Source organism: Oryza glaberrima, chromosome 1, assembly GCF_000147395.1.
Source record: "Oryza glaberrima chromosome 1, OglaRS2, whole genome shotgun sequence".
Classification (NCBI taxonomy): domain Eukaryota; kingdom Viridiplantae; phylum Streptophyta; class Magnoliopsida; order Poales; family Poaceae; genus Oryza; species Oryza glaberrima.
The window spans coordinates 16,360,571-16,378,508 of NC_068326.1; the positions used below are offsets into that span (position 1 = coordinate 16,360,571).

Consider the following 17,938-nt stretch of genomic DNA (forward strand, 5'->3'; position numbering starts at 1 on the left):
TCACTGCAATTCATAGCGGATGGCCCAACAGAAGTACATGAAAATAGCCAATCTGAGCTATACTATTTTACTACTAAAACCCTTACGTTTTCATAATTATGCTCAAGTTCTTACACTTGTATTCCATATAGCACCTTAATATTTTTCAAATTTATTAACTATAGTTAGATACTTTATTTGATACCCCATAGATTGATAGGTAATTACGTTTGAATCTCTCAAAGGTAATTGTGTAAATCATCATGTGGTTACTCTCGTAGGATCACAACTACTATTCATCCTCCTTGGAACATTGAAAAATTGGATTACGCCAAATAGGGAATCAACCCATACACCAAAAAATATGGATTATATGTCGAGGACGACAAGGGTTACGCCAAGCAGGGAATCAACCCATACACTACCAGCTGCTGTCTACGCTATCAAGATGATAGTTTACGCTGCAAAAGGTCAAATTCCAAGGCTTATACGCGTACGCGGCCATCTCGAGGTGCCCTATATGGTACACGCCCACGTGTGGATCTCGGGTGTAAACACATCCTGACATTCATGCTACGCTCGAAAGGCTAATTTACGCGCACGAAAGATTAGTTTACGTCCACGATCCACTGGCAGGCGTGAACCACATGTGTAGGCAACTCACGATCCTCGCGCGCGTACGCGTAAACCTTCATGCACTTCTCGCGCGTACAACAGCACTATGCCCGAGGTGTGTGCATTACACCTACATCGGGATTTCGGACGTAAAAACATAGAGCGTACTACCTACAACACGGTTTACACATACGTGATGGCCGATATGCTAGTTCGCGAGTCGTGCCCGCTCTACGCGTACGTGGGGATCGCTAAGTGCCTACAAGGTTCACCCCCATCGCTGCCCACGGATCGCGGATGATGCCACATCCATCCTACGCTAGCTCACAGTGTCGTTGTACGCGTGAGAGGCAAGACGTACGTGCTCGGTAAATTGAGATGCGGTGACCACCCACTCTAATCTCTCGCCCGTCCGTAGACCCAGAGGCTACCACTGCAGAGGAACCGTCTGGCCTAGATGACGTTATCCACTCGATCGCATCTTACGATCGCAAATATAATTAACCTGTAACAGCCCTAAAATTTGATAACTTTTTAAAACCGATTTAGTTTGCTTTGATTCTCTAAAAATATAACCGTCGAGTTAATAGTTTATTTAAAATATTATTTTCCATGTTTATTTTCGATGTTCTTTTCTCGTTTAATTTTGTCGCAAAGTGCATATCATCCCTCAAATAATTCCTTTGAATCCGATTTAAATCTATCCTGAATGTCAGACCATCTAAATTTCACATCAATTCAAATATTATCTATTTTAATTTTCCCCAAAATTTTCCTTTTCTCTATTTCCACCTTAATTTTCTTTTTCCATATTTTTTTCCTTTCTCTGTTCTTCCCTCTCCTTCCCTTTCTCTGTTTTTCTTTTCTTTCTTCTTCTCTACTCGGCTAGGCCAAGCCAGGCCGAGCCAGAGCCTGTGCCGCCTCGCGCCAATCCCACGCCGCGCTTGCGCATGTTCGCGCTGAGCTCGTGCCGCCCCGCGCGCGCCACACGCCCGCACACGCTCGCACGAGGACGAACGACGAACGAATGCCGCCGCGACAACTCCAGCTACTCGCCTCGGTATCTCCTTCGTCTCTCAACTAGAAGGCTCAAGACCGGAGGCAAAAGAAGCGCAATTTCAACCTCTTTCACCTCCTCAAATCCGCCCCTACTCCCGCTGAATCAAATCGCCATTACCGGAGGAAAAATCCCCGAAACCCTAAATTTGCGCCATTGATAGAGCTCCCAAATTCGTCGCATACATCGCAAATCCTCTGAAATTGAAGGTAAAAACGGATTATCCATGCATAGTACTCCCTTTCCCCTCTCTTTCCCCATCCCATCCGATGCCGGAGTGCCGCCGGCGCCGCCTCCCGGCGTCGCCGCTCTGTTCGGCCGCCGCCGGCTGCACGGCGCGCCGCCGCTCCCAGCCACCACAGGCCGAGCCGCCGCCACCACCGCGCTCCACTTCCTTCCCTGATTCTCACCAGGCCAGTCGCCCGCACCGGAGATCGCCGGAGTCGCCGCCACCATGGCCGCCGCCGCCTCCAGCTCCTGGCCGCCGTCGCCAGCCTCGCCGCCGCTGCCTGCGCCGCCACCAACCATGGGAACGGAGTCGCCTCGACCCCTAGATCGTGAAACCGGCGCCCCCTTGCCCAAAACCGGTCATCTCCACCGCCGGCGCCAGGGAGTTGCCGGCCGGTTCCTGAGCAGAGCGAGAGAAGAGAAGAAAAATCCGATTTTCCTGTTGAAAAATAAATCGGAAAAATCCTTTTTCTCTTCCTATTAAGTTGACCATCCCTTTGACGTTGAAAACAAAATCGGAGACCTATTCCAAACTCCTAGAATTATTCCGAATCCATCCGTATCAGTTTCGTTGCAATTCGAGCACCCGTTGTCGCGGCCCTAATTTTAGCCCTAGGGTTCGCCGTTCACCGAAATTCCAAAAATCCCTAAAATTATTTCTTTAAATCCTTTTCACCCATTGTTGCACTTTGTGATACTATTTTCTTTTGGTTATCTTTTTTTTTCTGTTATTTATTGTGGTGATGATTGTTGCGTAAATAGAAAACGCTGACGTTGGTCCGGTAGACGGAGCGAGTGAAATCTCCGCACTAGGAGGAGACGGTTTGTACGACTACATCGAGCCCGAAGGTTGCAAGACATGCACCCTCCCTTGAACAATTTAATCCCAGTAGTTAGAGAGTTATTTTGGTAGCGTACTCGTCCTTTGGAGTACGATAGACTGCACGAATTCTTTTAAATTAATTAGATTGCTATTATTGCATTATACTTTCTGTTGCTATTATGGACACCTTAATGAGCCCTAGAGTCTAACAAGTTTAGGATAAAATTTGAGGAGCACCTAAATGAGCTGTTAATTATTTTACATGCTATTGATTTAATATGGATATTATTATTATTGCATATGAAAGCATGCTTATGGAACTATTTATGGCTACATGCTGAAAATTGTTAACACTGCTTGTGAGCGGGTGGTACACATGATAGAGTTCATGTGTTTGGTTTTATGGACCTATTTATGGTCGTGATGGATATATGGATATATGTATAGTTATTTCTTATTTTAAATTGATATAATAATCAACCCTCTTGTGTCAATAAGAATGACATAGTTTCGCCCATCCACACGATCGATCTGTCGAACCTGGCCGTATATTGCTCCAATTGATTAAACTTCTGCAGGCTTTTCGGTGTACTGGCCATTAGCTTTCAAGTGTGTGAAGCAAAGGGACATGGTTCATGTTTATATGATTTATATATGTTGACTCGATGGGCCCCGAGAGTTCAGAACTACCCTATGGGTCCATGAAGTTCTTGGCTGCCCATCGAGTAACGAACAATGGTAAGTGGATGCGGAGGTAGGTTGGTACACACCTTGGACCGGATCACTCCGAGCAACATCCCGAGCATCTTTTAACTTACTAGGCAGAAGGGAGAGATATAAGGAGCAATATTACACCTTGTTACTTTTCAGCCCGGCCAGCTGTGGGTATCGTGTGGGTAAAGCTGGGCAGACGCTACAGAGTCGTTGAGTATTCGAATACGCCGTGCTCCCGGTTAATGGATATGTGTCTATGGGTGATTTCAGATTATGGTCACAAGTTAAACTAAATGGCTATTAATTAATATGGTTAACTTATTTATTACTTGATGTTCTATTCAAGTTATTTATAAGTAACATTTATATTGTTATGCTCGTTATTATTGTTTAAATTAAATTTTCAATAGTGATGTTTATATCAAATGTTTATTAAGGTAGGCTCTATGAAATAACTGTTAAGGTTAGGGTTTAAACCTTCCGGCTCTCAATACTGCATGTTTTATATTGCAATTATTGTATTTATTATCATAAGCATATCTTGTTGAGTACCTTTTGTACTCATAAATGGGTTCAGATCATGAGGAGGAAGATGCTTATGGAGATCCTGTTGACCCATTAGAGTAGGACGATTATAGTTTCTAGGTCATCCTACGCTCAGGCAGTTCCTGTGGTGGAGTCTAGCAGTTTATCTGTTTTTAGAAATAAGGCTTTATAGGCCATATATGTAATGGTTTGTATTTATGTTGTGTTGTGAACTAAGTGACTTAAGTATTGTATAATCGAAGTTTATGCTTTTATATCATTTCATGCGTAACTGAACATCCTGGGCAGTTACGTATTCGTTTGACACCATGACTTTATCGGGTGTCCCCACATAACCCCTACGTACTGACACCCTACGAACTCAGTCGGCTTCGGCGACCTCTCCGCGTGCCGTGGCATCGCTTTCTTCTAGGAGTGGCGATGGCGGTGGCGGCGAGCAGCGGTGAGCACGGCTTGCTACCAACATGCGCTTGGCCACGAACTACGCCCTCTTCCGCTCTCGCCTCTTCGACGGTGGCAATCTGCTCAGCACGTCGGCGAGATGTGAAAATTTGAGCACGTAGTGCCCGACGGTATCCGCGAAGCTCGTTGCGGCATTGGGTATGAGCGAGATGTCGAGGCCAAGCGTAGGACCACCTGCCTGGCCTTTTGGACGGATTCCTCCATCATCCGGCGCAAGGCTCCGTCACGAATCTCCACACGATCTGCGGCGTCACGCAACTCATTCTGCAGCCTCTTGATCTCGTCGGCTTGGGCCTCCGCCTGGGAGGGGCGCTTCTTCTTCGGCGGTTCCTGGGGGTTGTCACCATCTACTTAGATCTTCCATTCATTTACTCTACAACCAAACAAGAAACCACAACCGCCACCATGTGTTCTTCGTCTAGTTCTTCATCCTCATCCTCTGATTCATCTTCTAGCAAGGAGGAATGGTACCCATGTTTCATATCGAGGCATCGTCGCTGATTTCAACAGAGTCCCCATTGATTTCAACACCAACGCTGGGTATTCCCCAAGTTTGGAATTAATGGGGTTAGTTGCAGACGATTACTCTTTGCCCGACCCCGGTGATGAGGAAGACAAAGACGATGACTGGAACACCGACGAGAAGGCCCCTCCGCTTGCATCACACGACAAGAATGCCTACTGGAACGATGATGACGACAGTTCATCTGGATACCTACCACCAAGGAAGAAGCAGAAATAATGCAAGTAGATTGTAGTTTATACAGTATAGTTGAACTAGTAGTTATATTTCGAGGGTTAAGTAGTTTGGATGTTGGATGTGCCGATTGTCGCGCCATGTCATCTTTTACTACTACTCCCTCTGTTTCAGGTTATAAGACGTTTTTGACTAAGTTTGACCAAGTTTGTAGAAAAAAATAGCAACATTTTCAACCCAAGACAAATTTATTATAAAAATATATTCAATTATTGATTTGATAAAACTAATTTAATATTATAAATAAAACTATATTTGTCTATAAACTTAGTTAAACTTGAAACAGTTTGACTTTGATAAAAGTCAAAATATCTTATGACCTGAAATGGAGAGAGTATGTAAGAAACCCACGCAAATGCGTTGGAAATTGACTTCCTCTCTTTTGTTTATAAAAAGAATACTAAACAGATAGAGCCTACATATCATTGTGTCTTTCGGACGTAAACACGTCCATTTTGGACTGTGGTTCAAATTCGATAGGTGCCTATATGGTATACGCCTACATGGGTATCTCTGGACGTAAACACATCGAGCCTACGCTCGAAAGGTTTATGCGTACAGGGGCATGGTCGTGACGTGCATGAAGGTGTGAATGGTCTACTCTAGGTTGGCGTTTACATAGTATCACTCTAGTGTAAAATGGTTAATCCAGATGTGATAATTGTTTAGGGAAAAGCCTAATCCGTTATGTGTATGTGGACCTGTCGAATGGGCTAGCAATAAAGCTGCGAAGCTACGAAGGTTTCGCACGTAGGGAAATTAGTGGTTTAATTCACGAGGTGTGTAAAAACGAAATGAGTATTACTACCAATCCCCTAATCTCTTATCCTACTCGACGCGTAGACCATGTAGATGGATTCAAGTTGTTCGTGGAACATGTCTCGAGGGTACAAGTGTCGTGGGGCACGCGTTGCAGTCACTCATGGGCCGTGAGGCTCATATATAAATTAGTTTCGTGAGATCCAGCATTTAATAAATTTTGAAAGTGTGTTTGTTTGACTAGGAAAAAAAATCAAAATGAGTTATAATATGAAATGGAGGGAATACTAATATTCTAAATGGCATACAAAGATGAGGTAAGTCCATCTTATTTGCTTGATTTTCTTTGTCGTCACAAACATCTCCGTTGGTACGCTAGATTATTTTTTTTTCAGTGCATTGTCAACAACATACGACTGCCGAAGGATGAGGACCTTTAAAGGCTTTAACGCAACTCACAAAGCACTATACGCTCGGCGTTCAAGGCATACATGATGGTTTACGCACACGATGGATTGCGCACATAAACAAGCACGTCGAACATATGAGTAGAATCGATGTGCTTACGTCCGCAATCCGAGGGCAGTGGTGAACCGAGGACAAGACCTTGACAAAATTATAAATTATATATCACATTTTCAATATTTTGGATAATAATAAGGGGCTAACAATAAAACCGATGCTGCGTTTGGCTCATAATAGTGGAATCAGAAAGGACTATTATATAAAACAGTTATTGCCAAAATGGGCTTCGTAATGGACTGACGTTGGGATTTACTCCTATCGTTATTCAGTACACGGTTGAGAGGATTACCTGCTAAATGTAGGTGGGTCTAGCCCACCGTAAAAATTTTTCTTTCTCACAGCGTAAAGAGGAGTGCTAGCAATCTTATGTGGCTATGTACTTTGTATTTTGTATTTGTAGACCAACGTAAATAGGATGTAACCACGATCGCTTGCTTTTAGCTAGGATCTTCTACATCAGATCATCTGTACCACTATTTACGTACGTGTGCCGATGCAATGGCTTTCTTTAAACGTGATCTACAGTAGCGGCGCAATATAGAGAGTAAACCATAAGAACTAGCACGTAATTCAAGTTTCCACTCGCTTCTTAGCTTTCCGGTGACTGGAATGCCATTCCATAACGTGCATGTCACTTCATGGAGAGTCTGCAGGCAATTTATCGATATTTTAGTTGTGACGTAACCAATGTGGAATCGTGCGTAAACCTAGCTTAAGCACTAGCGAGGTTATCTTTGTCTTCTCCGGCGAACTCTAACACCGCGTACGTTCCTCCGATGTGGAATCACGACTAGAGTAAACTAACGATTAGAGTTTACGCCGGTCTCCTAATGGCCTTAATACCCCTCAGGTAATTTAACCCCATAATTTACTCAGCTACCAGGTGGCACTCCCTGATTGGTCGCGCGTACCTTTATGCATGTTTATGCTAACCGCACTTAAGAAAAGCTCATTTACCTTTTAGTGTTCTAATTTTATTAATAGACCATCCCTAAAAGTATTTCTAAGAAATGAACCTTTTGGCTATGCCAACCCGCCTGGCGTGGCCAAATAACTCTGTCACGTCACGCGCAGCTGCCGTGGCAATGCTGGCCTGCCACGCTAGCTGCTATGGATTTTTCATAATTTGGTCCTTTTGAAAAATTTATTTCACAATAGACCCCTAGAAAAACTTATCCAAGAAATAGTCTTTCTGGGGTGCGACTTTGGCGCCGTCCTCCTGCCACTGTGGTGGCTTGGTGCTGACGTGGCAGGGGGAGCGCGCCAATGAGGCTGGCGCCGCACCCCCCCACGCCATTTTTCCTCTCCTCTCTAGTGTAGACGAGAGATGTGCAATTTTTTTATTTTTTGATATTTTTTTACACTTAGGAGCACACATAAACCAACCATGTAAAAAGTAAACTCAAATGGATGAAATATGTGACGGGTAGAATTTTCTAAAGTTCTACAGAAAAGCTTCTCGCCTCAAAAACACAATCTTGTAAGTAGAATTTGGAGATTCTAATTTCGCTGAATCTGGTAAAGCGGTTGAGAATCGAATGTAACTTTTTCTATACATATCCATAGATATATAATTTGCCTAATTCCGAGTCCATATGAGAAAATTATGTCTGTTTGAAGGAAGGACACTCGAATGTAAAAAAAAAAAACTCAAGGAACCCTAATTTTTTAATAAGAGATAAAAAATGTACTATTTTTTTTACTACAGGAAAAACAAAAAACAACAAAAACAAAAACAAAAACACACAACGAGTGAATTTGAGGAGAGTGGAGGGAGCCCCCGAGGGGCGCGGGAGCGGGGGAGAGGGGGGTGGGCATGTTAGTATCTCCGTGGTGGCAGGGGGCAGCATCAGAGAGGCCACGCCAGCGACTCTGGCGCTAAAAGGACCGATACTTTTAGAATGGTCTATTAATAAAATTAAAACATAAAGATTCTAAAAAAATAAAAAAAATTCGACAGACAGGGCAGGGAAGAAGACGTCAACGTTGCTCAATGTCATCAGCGGAGGAAATAACCGACGGTTCAGATTTGCTGAACTGCATACTAAGTATTAGTCGTCACTTGGACTACTACTGGTACAGTCGCATCCCGGTCTCCCAGAATCCGGCGCCCCTACCACAAATTCGATTCACCCCCCAATCGCTGGCGCCTTTGACTCCCGCCGCGGGCGGCGCAGCGCAGCCGATGGGGATCCCCGCCGCCTCACTCGCGGCCCGGTCGGCCGTCGGCGCGGCGCTGGCCGCCGTCATCGCCGCGCGCGCCGTCCGCCGCCGCTCGCTGGACGGCTCCGGCGGGGCAGCCGGGTTCGTCGTCATGGCGATCCACCTCGCCTGCGGGTACAGGTACGGCGCGCTCATGCTGGCCTTCTTCTTCACCTCGTCCAAGGCGACTAAGATCGGCGCGGACAGGAAGCGCCGCATCGAGGACGACTTCAAGGAGGGCGGCCAGCGCAACTGGTAAGCCACGGAACCTGCCATCTCCAACTAAATTAATTAGTATGTCTAAATTGGCAGCTAATGATGCTGACTGCTGAGTGTCTGATAATCATGTAGTCGCTATTCTAGATAGAAATATAAAGCTACTGCCGCAAATGGTATTGGTGTGCAATGTTTTGCTATGTGGTGGTTTCAATAAGCCCATTGCCCACAGACTATTAGTACAGTTGCAAAAGATTGTTATATATTATGCGCATCAACGTTCAAGTCAATGCCTGTTTGGAAGACAGTTTATAAGATTGAGAACTCAATGGAGCTTCATTAAGTTTCGATCATATGATGTCAGTGTTAAAAATTAGGAGTACACTTCAATACTGTCATCAGCATGCCATAGGAAAAGTGTAAAGCTATTATATAAATCAAAGAATAACCCCCCTTACAGTTAATTGATTTGATGAAAATACATTATGATTAGTTATTTTCTTTCCTCAGAACTATTCTTGAACTGGTTCTATTCTTTCTTGGAACCATCACCTTATTTGAGCAAAACTTATACTCTGAAGATGTTAGTGAATTGTGTGGACCTTATCAAATATTTAAATTAGTGATTTATTGTATGGACAGCATAACATTTATAGTTGGATATAACACAACAGCTGCTGATTTGTCAACTTGATTTTACTTTTGTATCTTACCATCACGTTTTACATTAAAGGATCCAAGTCCTAGCAAATAGCTTAATAGCTACTATATTGGTCATCATATTGGCAACAATGACCGGAGGACAAGATCAATGCCTGGACTCCCATGAGTCAAAGGTTATAACTGGTATTATTGGTGGCATCATTGGTCACTATTGCTGCTGCAATGGAGATACTTGGTCATCCGAACTTGGTGTGCTTAGTGATGAACAGCCACGTCTTATTACTACTCTGAAGGTATGTGTTCCTTTTTTGGGTCAGATGTTCCTTTCAGTCATGATTATCTTTCTAGTTTCTGCAATCTTCATGCAGAAGTAGTAAGGTTATGCTTGGCCACCAGCCTACCACATTTGGTGTCTTTCAGGTTTTAGCCACTGGTCTAAACTTTTTCTAAGCCAAACGCACAATGGGTTTATTATTATTATTATTTTCTTGGAGAGGAACCCACAGCATATGATTTGTTCTCCTCAAATTTGACTATGCAACACACCATGGCCTGTGAGTACCAATCAGGTTATCTGAAGTGGCAAAAAATCTTGTCACATAACATATTTTGTACTTCCTCCATCTACTTTTGATAGTCATATTTTCAAATCTGAAAATTTTATTTTTAATAGGCATATTTCAATCCAACAACATTATTAATGAATCGCTTGCTTACGAGGAATAACTAGTAGCATGTTTAAATAGATGATAAGTAGAATTACTTATCCTTGGTCTATGTGCCAAGATGAAATATGACTATCAAAAGTAGATGGAGGGAGTATTGAACAAATTGCTTTGCCAATTTTTTGGATCACACAAGTGTACAACTAACACTTACTGCTCTAGAAATGCTTTCATGTTGTTCATGCAACTTATGGATCACATATTGATCACATTAGGCAAGCAAGTTTGGAATATTAACAACATATTCAATGGGTTGAGGTTGATGCCCAATTCCCATAAATTCAATAGGCATAATTGGAAACTAGAACCAAGGTAGTTTGGTATAAGGGAAATGTTCCTTTTGTAGGCGTGATGTTATTTCCTACTGCATTGCGTCATTTTACTGCTCCTGTTTTTTGAAATGTGCATGGTAATATCGTGCGAACATGTCTGTCTGTGTGATCTGATAATTCAACATCATTTTTAAGCCTGTCAGGAAAGGTACAAACGGTGGAGTGACCTTACAAGGCCTTCTTGCTGCCACAGCAGGTGGCCTAATCATAGGTCTGACTTTTGTTTTTGTTGGACTGTTGACTGTGGAGTGCTCATTTGACGTGGCTCTTCGACAGCTTCTAGTAATACCCATCTCTGCTACTGCTGGTTTGCTTGGCAGTCTGATTGATTCAGTGTTGGGTGCCACACTCCAGTTCAGTGGATACTGCAGTGTTCGGAAGAAGGTAATGTTTTCTGTGACATTTAGGTTTGAATCATACTTGAATCAAATGCATGTCAGAACCATGCTTTTCCATACATCGTGAGATCATGATTTCATTTTAGAGGTACTTCCACTTATAGCTCAAAGATTTGATCCACAACTTTGTTTCTATGATTGAGGTATAAAATTACATAGGACTTGTAAATTTCTGTGTGACATTTGTCTTAATATGTCTTATGTATCCCCATTAAAAACAATTTTTCATATTCTACCCTTATAGCTCTCTCTCATTTGTGTGAGCCGTTGTAGTGAAATTATTTTATTTGAAATACTAGCTTACTCATGTTTTGCAAGGAGCAGGTTGAATATGTTTTATTTGTCTCCTCCATTAGTTGGGAATGAATAGTCTACACACGTCACTGTTTAGTAGCGCAACATATCAGCTAATAGTGGGAGTAGCTGGCAGATTCACCAATTTTATGGCCTCACATATCAGTTGGTAGGTGGTGGCAGATTCACCCTCACTAGATTCACCATTATACTTAATATATTTGTCTAGTTTGAAAACTGCTTGTGAAGCTTTTGCAATCATAAAAGTTTAATCTACTTCGGCATTTAATGATTCTTTTAGCCACACACCATCAGGTGATTTTAGCTTCCTGACATGTAATAGTTTCTTGCTTGTTTGCAGGTGGTCAGTAAACGGGGCCCTACAGTCACCAAGATTTCTGGAATGACTATCCTGGATAATGATGCGGTTAATGCTGTATCTGTGCTACTAACAACTGCGCTTACAGCTTATGCGTGCATTCGCATCTTTTGAAGATCTTTTTACTCAAGTTTCTTCCAAACACCCAATTCCATTCAAAGGTGTCAAGGCATGGCCCCAAGACAATGAAATGATGGATTAGGCATTTTGGCTGCTTGATGAGAAAGATTCAATTCACTCAACGTTGTTCACTACTCCAAGAAAAACATTGTTTGGTTGGTTGGCTGCGTGCATTGTTTGGCGTACAAGGAGATCAATTTTTGATGTGTTTACACCTTTTTGACTTGAAAGTTAAAATCAATCGTAACTCCCAGCCATCTTTTGAAGTGTTTTCCCTGTACTGCTTATTGCATTGCAATGTTGCCACTTCTCTTTGTAACAGGACATAAATCTTTTTTTTTTCTGAAAAAAAGAACGGAAGCCTGCCATTAGTGTAAGAGAAAATTTCAAGCAATAATATAGCACAGAACATGATAATATTGTAAATTTCTTGATTATCCAACTATTAGCACAGGATGGCCTAATTTCATAGTATACGTCGTATTATATCCTTAACATCGATCACTATTGACGACCATGTTGGTAATGGTGGATAACCAAACCAAATTGCACTTCCACCGGTTTACTGTACCCTTGGTGGTTGGATAATGCAGAGTCACAGGGTGATCTAGAGGTTAATTGTGTTTTTTTTATCTCCATCTAAGTAAGAAAATTTGAAACAAATGGTCTAATCTTTTCATTTATAATTATACTTATCAGCGAAAATTAGAATTTTCAACCTTAAATTTGGAGTCCATATTAAGGTTTTTTCATCGAAGTTTATTTTTCAGCCTTTGCTTTTAGATCATTATGAACACGTATATAAAAATTTTATTCGTAAATTTGTTTCGTTTGTAAATATACCGTTTGGTTTATTCCCGGCCCCAATAAACCATCCGATGGCCTCCTTTGACGCTCTAAAGTCATGTAATGAATATGTTTTTCTCCTACATTCAAGCGCGAAATGTTTAAGGAGAAAAGAAAATTTTGAAAATGTGTTTGTTTAGATTTATTAAAAAAAAGATGAGTTTGTTTAGATTTATTAAAAAAATAAAAACATGAGTTTGTTTAGAGTTTTGTTAAATTTCTCAATTGATTCATAATTCTTTATTAGCATCAATAGAAAATGAGCTTCAACTTCAAATTAGTAAACGAAAAGTTTCTGAGTTGGGAAACGTCTCTTAATCGGCTTCCAGTAATTACGGGCGACTTGAGGGGGTTAGATGAAATTTGTGTAAGAAAACTTGAGGGGGAACAAATTAGGGCCCTCCTTGCGATTTCGAGGTTAGGGTCGGGGTCGATCCGTCGCGGGGGACCATCTCTCGGCATCGATCGATCGCCGCCGGTGTCGGCGGCGAGGGGCGGCGCGGGGATGGCGAGCGGCAACAGCGGCGAGCCGAGCACGGCGCCGCAGCCGAATCGGTGGTACGAGCTCCGGCTGGGCTCCTCCTGCCGCGACCCCTCCCCCACCGCCAAGTTCTGCACGCTCCGCTGTACGCCCCCCAAATCCCCTTCCTCCTTCCCTCCCTGATACTCGTGAGGCGCATATGCGTAGCGCACGCGGCCGGAGCACAGGTTCCTCTTCGCTGGTAATTCTCGCGCCCTTCGGTGGTGCGATGGGGGGGGGGGGGGGGGGGGGATTTGGCGATAGTATGCTTTTAGTGATGCGTCCGTGTCCAATTGGAGTTCTGGAATTCATCGAGCTGGTGGCAAAGCACTCCCTGTTTAGCGGCGTTGGGGTCGTGAACACGGCATGATGCTCTTATTTGGACATGCGTGACTCATCATCGGTGCATATTTGACATTTGTGACTTTTCATCAGCCACAATTGGTGGGATTACCACATGTCAGTTGTCTTTGTTGAATATGTTTCCTTTGGTTGATCAGGTAGCATTTGCTTTATCTCTAAAGTAGTAAAATTTTGGTTTGTTGGAGACAGCAAAATAATTGTTAGGAAGGGTTGAACTCGCATATATATTTTTGGGGTCTGTAGCATTGATTCCATGGTTCCTTGGTTTGGTGAATCGGGTGCTCTTGGTATTGTGATGCATAGTTTCTGTGCTCTCTTGCTCTCCTTTTATATGGCCAACGATTCACTATCTCATAAGCTTTTCCCTCTTGATGGTTATGTGACATGTTTCAATTTTTTTTTCATTGGGCCAAAACAAGTCATTGGTAATAAAGGAATCAAAATTGATGCTCCCAAAACTGATTAAATAGTTAATTTTCTCTCCCTCTCGTGGTTTGAAAAAGGTTACCACGATCATGTAGCGCATGCCTGTCCTGGGTACTCTTCATGAATGAATTAGCATAACAATTTGCTGAAATCCAACGAGTCACCACTTCGTTGGTTGGTGTCTAGCTTTCCCTTCCATTTTAAGTCCATTATTGGATTATGAAGTTTGAAATAACCATTTTTCTTTTGCCTGAAAACTATTTCTACAAATATCTCTAATGTGTTGATCCTTATTCTTTTATATTATAAATACATATCAGGTTATGTCGTGTTGAACCCTTTTCTTATATTTGTGTTGACAGATGAATTTAAGCCAGCATCAATTGATAAGACTCAAGCTGGGTCTCTGCAGAAGACCAAAGATAACAGGGTTACTGTGGAATTCCACAACAATCAGCCTGGCAAGCCAAAGGTGACATTTGAAGGAAGCCAAGAAGAGTACAAGGATAATGATGGTGTCTTGTTTTTTGATGGTGAAACCTTTCGTCTGGAGCGGTTGCATCGGGCTGTCAAGAGATTAAGGCATGTCCGAGTTCCAGGAGAGTCTTCGGCAGCCACTTCGGCTACTACTGGAATGGGCGAATCACATTCCCCTCCATTACCGAAAGTTGGAAAGTCACCGGCCATGAGTAAACCTGCTGTACACTCAGTTCCTGTAAGTTCTTTCAGCATTTTAGATGCCCTAGATAAATTTTGATACATTGTTATATAATTTGTTACGACCTTAGGTATTGGAGGAAAAAAAGTGATAACGTTGAATAACCGGTATGAGACAATATATGATGCACACTATTTAGACTGACAAACACAAAACATTTGCCAAGAGATTTTTGTTATCTGGGAGACTGGAACCACTCATATATAGGCCCTTCAGTAATATTTATCGGTAGCATATTAAACAATTTGGGCTTTTTGGAATGTTGTAGACCATATTACCTGATTGTCTTCATGTAGAAAGTATAAAACATTATATATGTGCCACAATAAAATTTCATGTTTGTTTAAATTCAAGCCTAGCCAGTTCATAAGCTCTTTTGAATCTAACATCTCTCAGACCCGTAAGCATCCACAGGATTATGTTATATTTGTGATATGGTAAAGTGATTAATATTTGAATTTCATAGTATGTTTTAGGTTATTAGTATTTAATGGTTTATGAAAACATTAGTCTTTGAGCATCTGATTGAAAAGTGAATATTGTTAATTTTTATTCTTCATAATTTATATTTCAGAAGGCCAAACATTGGATAGTGAGTAGAAATTTCCTTTACACAACTTTTATGCCAGAATACAGTATGGTTAGCTCTGACTACCGATGAAAGTTTTTTTTTTTGCCAAAATATGGTAGCAAGTTCTGTTCCTTTTCTTTGAATATGGAATTTGATGGCTTGATACAATGGACCATATTCAATTATCCTAATTAACTTCGTATCACATGACAATTGGACTGGGCCAGGGATTGTTTTCCTATCATGTTAATGCTTTTCTTTTTATCAAAGAAAACTTTATACAGTCCTTGCTAAGTTCCTCGTTTCAGTTCCTGGATCCATTAACCCCAAGCTTTTGTGACATAGTATCATTATCCCTGATGGGGATTTTGTCAGGGCCCTTGCCTGTTCAATGCAAGTGTTCGGATGGGAGCTTTTGTAACATAGTATCATTATCACGCAACTGTGCCATTGCTACTGAATATACTGCTATATTTTGGGTATCAAAGTGATTTCAGCTTTTAGTGAGCTCAAAGTAGAGATACAAACTCTGAACATTTGATTTGCATGAGAGATGCATCCTTGTCCCAATCTAAAATGTACTTTACATACTTTCTAAGACTTGGATATAGGCTCATAAGTTTGTTATATTTCTCATATCGTTCCCAGTTTACTCCAGATTATATATGTTGAGACTAGATTCCTGAAGAAAGCATCCTAAAGTGTTATAAGTCCATAAATAGATTTATAAGCTGACAATGTTATTGATATGCTGACCCTGGGCCCTGGGGGATATTGGCCAACCTCTGTGATATCACGTTGTACAATTTTAGTGGAATTCTTGAAGTTTAAGAAACTCTTCTATTTAATCATCGTCTGACTTCTGACCTTTGATCATCATTTTATAGGTTGAGGTTGAACGCATTGACATTGGTGAACCTGAAAATCCAGGTAATGTGACCCTTTTTTTATTGCAATGTTGTTCTTAATCATGAGGATCTTTTAGTTTCTTAATAACTTGCTCTGATACTAGAGATGATGAATACATTCGCGTAATTGTTGTTAAAACAAAGGCAAGGCATTTGCCATGTAGTACACCAAATTCTATGTTCGGGTCTTGATGTTGATGTTGTAGTTTGCAGTTCTTGGAATGGTCCTTGTACCATGATATCATCTTGTCAAATTTCATGGTGCTGGAGGAAAGATATGGCACAATGCAAAAACAGTTTAACCTTTCTACTTGCCGTTTTGACCTGTTCTGCAAAAAATATATATTAGTTCACCAAATACATGCCATTCTACAACTCAGAGGCGCATGTAGTGATTTCCCCCTCTGTACCATACTGCCACCATTACTACAATTTGTAGTATATTTCCACGATGAAAAAGTAGCATACAGATCGAAGCATACTTGAACATTGTTCTCCTCGATTATAGAAGCATGATTAATACCTAAAATATCTAAAAATAGAGGTAGTGATGAAAAAGATGTTTGCGTTTTCTAAAAGGGTTGTTAAAGATTGTCAATGTTGCCAAATTACGTGAAATGTTTTCTTGGATAGGATTTATCGTTTGTTCTCATTTTCTAGTTTGCCAGTTGCAGGTCTAAGAAACAATAACAGGAGCACTACATACCAACCTGTTACCACAAATCCATTTTCATTTTCGCCTGATCCAAATGATCAAGAGGAGAACCTAGACATACTTGGTGATGATGACAATGGCTCACCGAATAACATGTCCTCTGGACAAGGAGCTTCTGTTCGTGGTTTTGACATCAACATACCAAACCAGCTTGACATAGATGATGAAATTGCTGATGTAGATGTCAGTGATGAGGCTGATGAGGGACTCAATGCAGCCGAGGCCCTGCGAGCTCAAGTCAATGCAGAAGGGCAGCAGGATGAGCAGGAAACCTCTAGCTCTAGCGGGAGCAGCAGCAGCAGTAGTAGCAGTGGAAGTGGGAGTGGTAGTGGAAGCAGCAGCAGTGATAGTGACGGCAGTGATGGTGATTCAGCCAGCTCTGGGGGTGACGTTGATATATAAGTTTGGTGTACAGAGTTTTCTTGCTGTGTATGCCATGGTTCACAATTTTACACCAGTATCAGGAGGTGTAAGCCTTGAATGTTTAACTCATAGTTCACAGGTAACAAAATTAAGTTTCTTCTGTTGTGATCTTATTCTGCTGTCATTTGTTTGTTCTCCTCTTGGTTAGTCTGCTATGTTTCTTAGATCTAGCCTGGAGCATAGCATTTGTATGAAACCTTTGCATGATGGATTTTCTTCCCAAATATGGGATATATTTTCTCTTGTTTTGAAGTACAGAACGGCATATATTCTGATATGTAGACATACATAGTGTGCACCATGTTGTGGGTTAGTTGTTTGATGGAAGTATCTGCCCACTTTTTGTATCGTACTTGCTTTGCTTTGCAAATTAACTCATGGAGCTGTTATTTTTTGACAAGTAATTTATCATGATTTGGTAACACCTACTCCCTCCGTTTCACAATGTAAGACTTTCTAGCATTACCCACATACATATAGATGTTAATAAATCTAAACACATAATGAATGTGGACAATGCTAGAAAGTCTTACATTGTGAAACGGAGGAAGTATTATTCTCAGTCATGTTTGTGCGCATGTTTTAAACCCGCAAGTTATTATAGTAGTAAATTGAAAACTTGTGAACCTGTGGCATGAACCTGTAGTGATTTCC

The 17,938-nt window shown here is 41.6% G+C and overlaps 2 protein-coding genes across 5 annotated transcripts; both read left to right on the top strand.

Moving 5' to 3' along the window:
* Positions 1 to 1,664: 1,664 nt before the first annotated feature.
* On the top strand, positions 1,665 to 12,261 carry LOC127781916 (protein PGR-like). Of its 3 annotated transcripts, XM_052309004.1 has the most exons (6): positions 1,665 to 1,860; positions 2,642 to 2,728; positions 3,281 to 8,922; positions 9,617 to 9,839; positions 10,739 to 10,987; positions 11,657 to 12,261. In XM_052309004.1, the coding sequence occupies exons 3-6, from the start codon at positions 8,459 to 8,461 to the stop codon at positions 11,786 to 11,788; spliced, it is 1,068 nt and encodes a 355-aa protein (XP_052164964.1). In that variant the 5' UTR covers positions 1,665 to 1,860; positions 2,642 to 2,728; positions 3,281 to 8,458; the 3' UTR covers positions 11,789 to 12,261. The 3 variants fall into 3 exon arrangements, with proteins under 3 accessions (XP_052164964.1, XP_052164951.1, XP_052164957.1); XM_052308991.1 differs by having other exon boundaries at positions 2,642 to 8,922; XM_052308997.1 differs by lacking the exon at positions 1,665 to 1,860 and having other exon boundaries at positions 1,906 to 8,922.
* A 774-nt stretch (positions 12,262 to 13,035) lies between these two features.
* LOC127760496 (suppressor protein SRP40) lies at positions 13,036 to 17,684 on the top strand. Of its 2 annotated transcripts, none has more exons than XM_052284764.1 (4): positions 13,036 to 13,266; positions 14,312 to 14,664; positions 16,126 to 16,168; positions 16,815 to 17,684. In XM_052284764.1, exons 1-4 carry the CDS (start codon positions 13,146 to 13,148, stop codon positions 17,261 to 17,263), a joined length of 966 nt encoding a protein of 321 aa, XP_052140724.1. In that variant the 5' UTR covers positions 13,036 to 13,145; the 3' UTR covers positions 17,264 to 17,684. The 2 variants fall into 2 exon arrangements, with proteins under 2 accessions (XP_052140724.1, XP_052140725.1); XM_052284765.1 differs by having other exon boundaries at positions 13,037 to 13,266; positions 16,821 to 17,684.
* Positions 17,685 to 17,938: the final 254 nt, after the last annotated feature.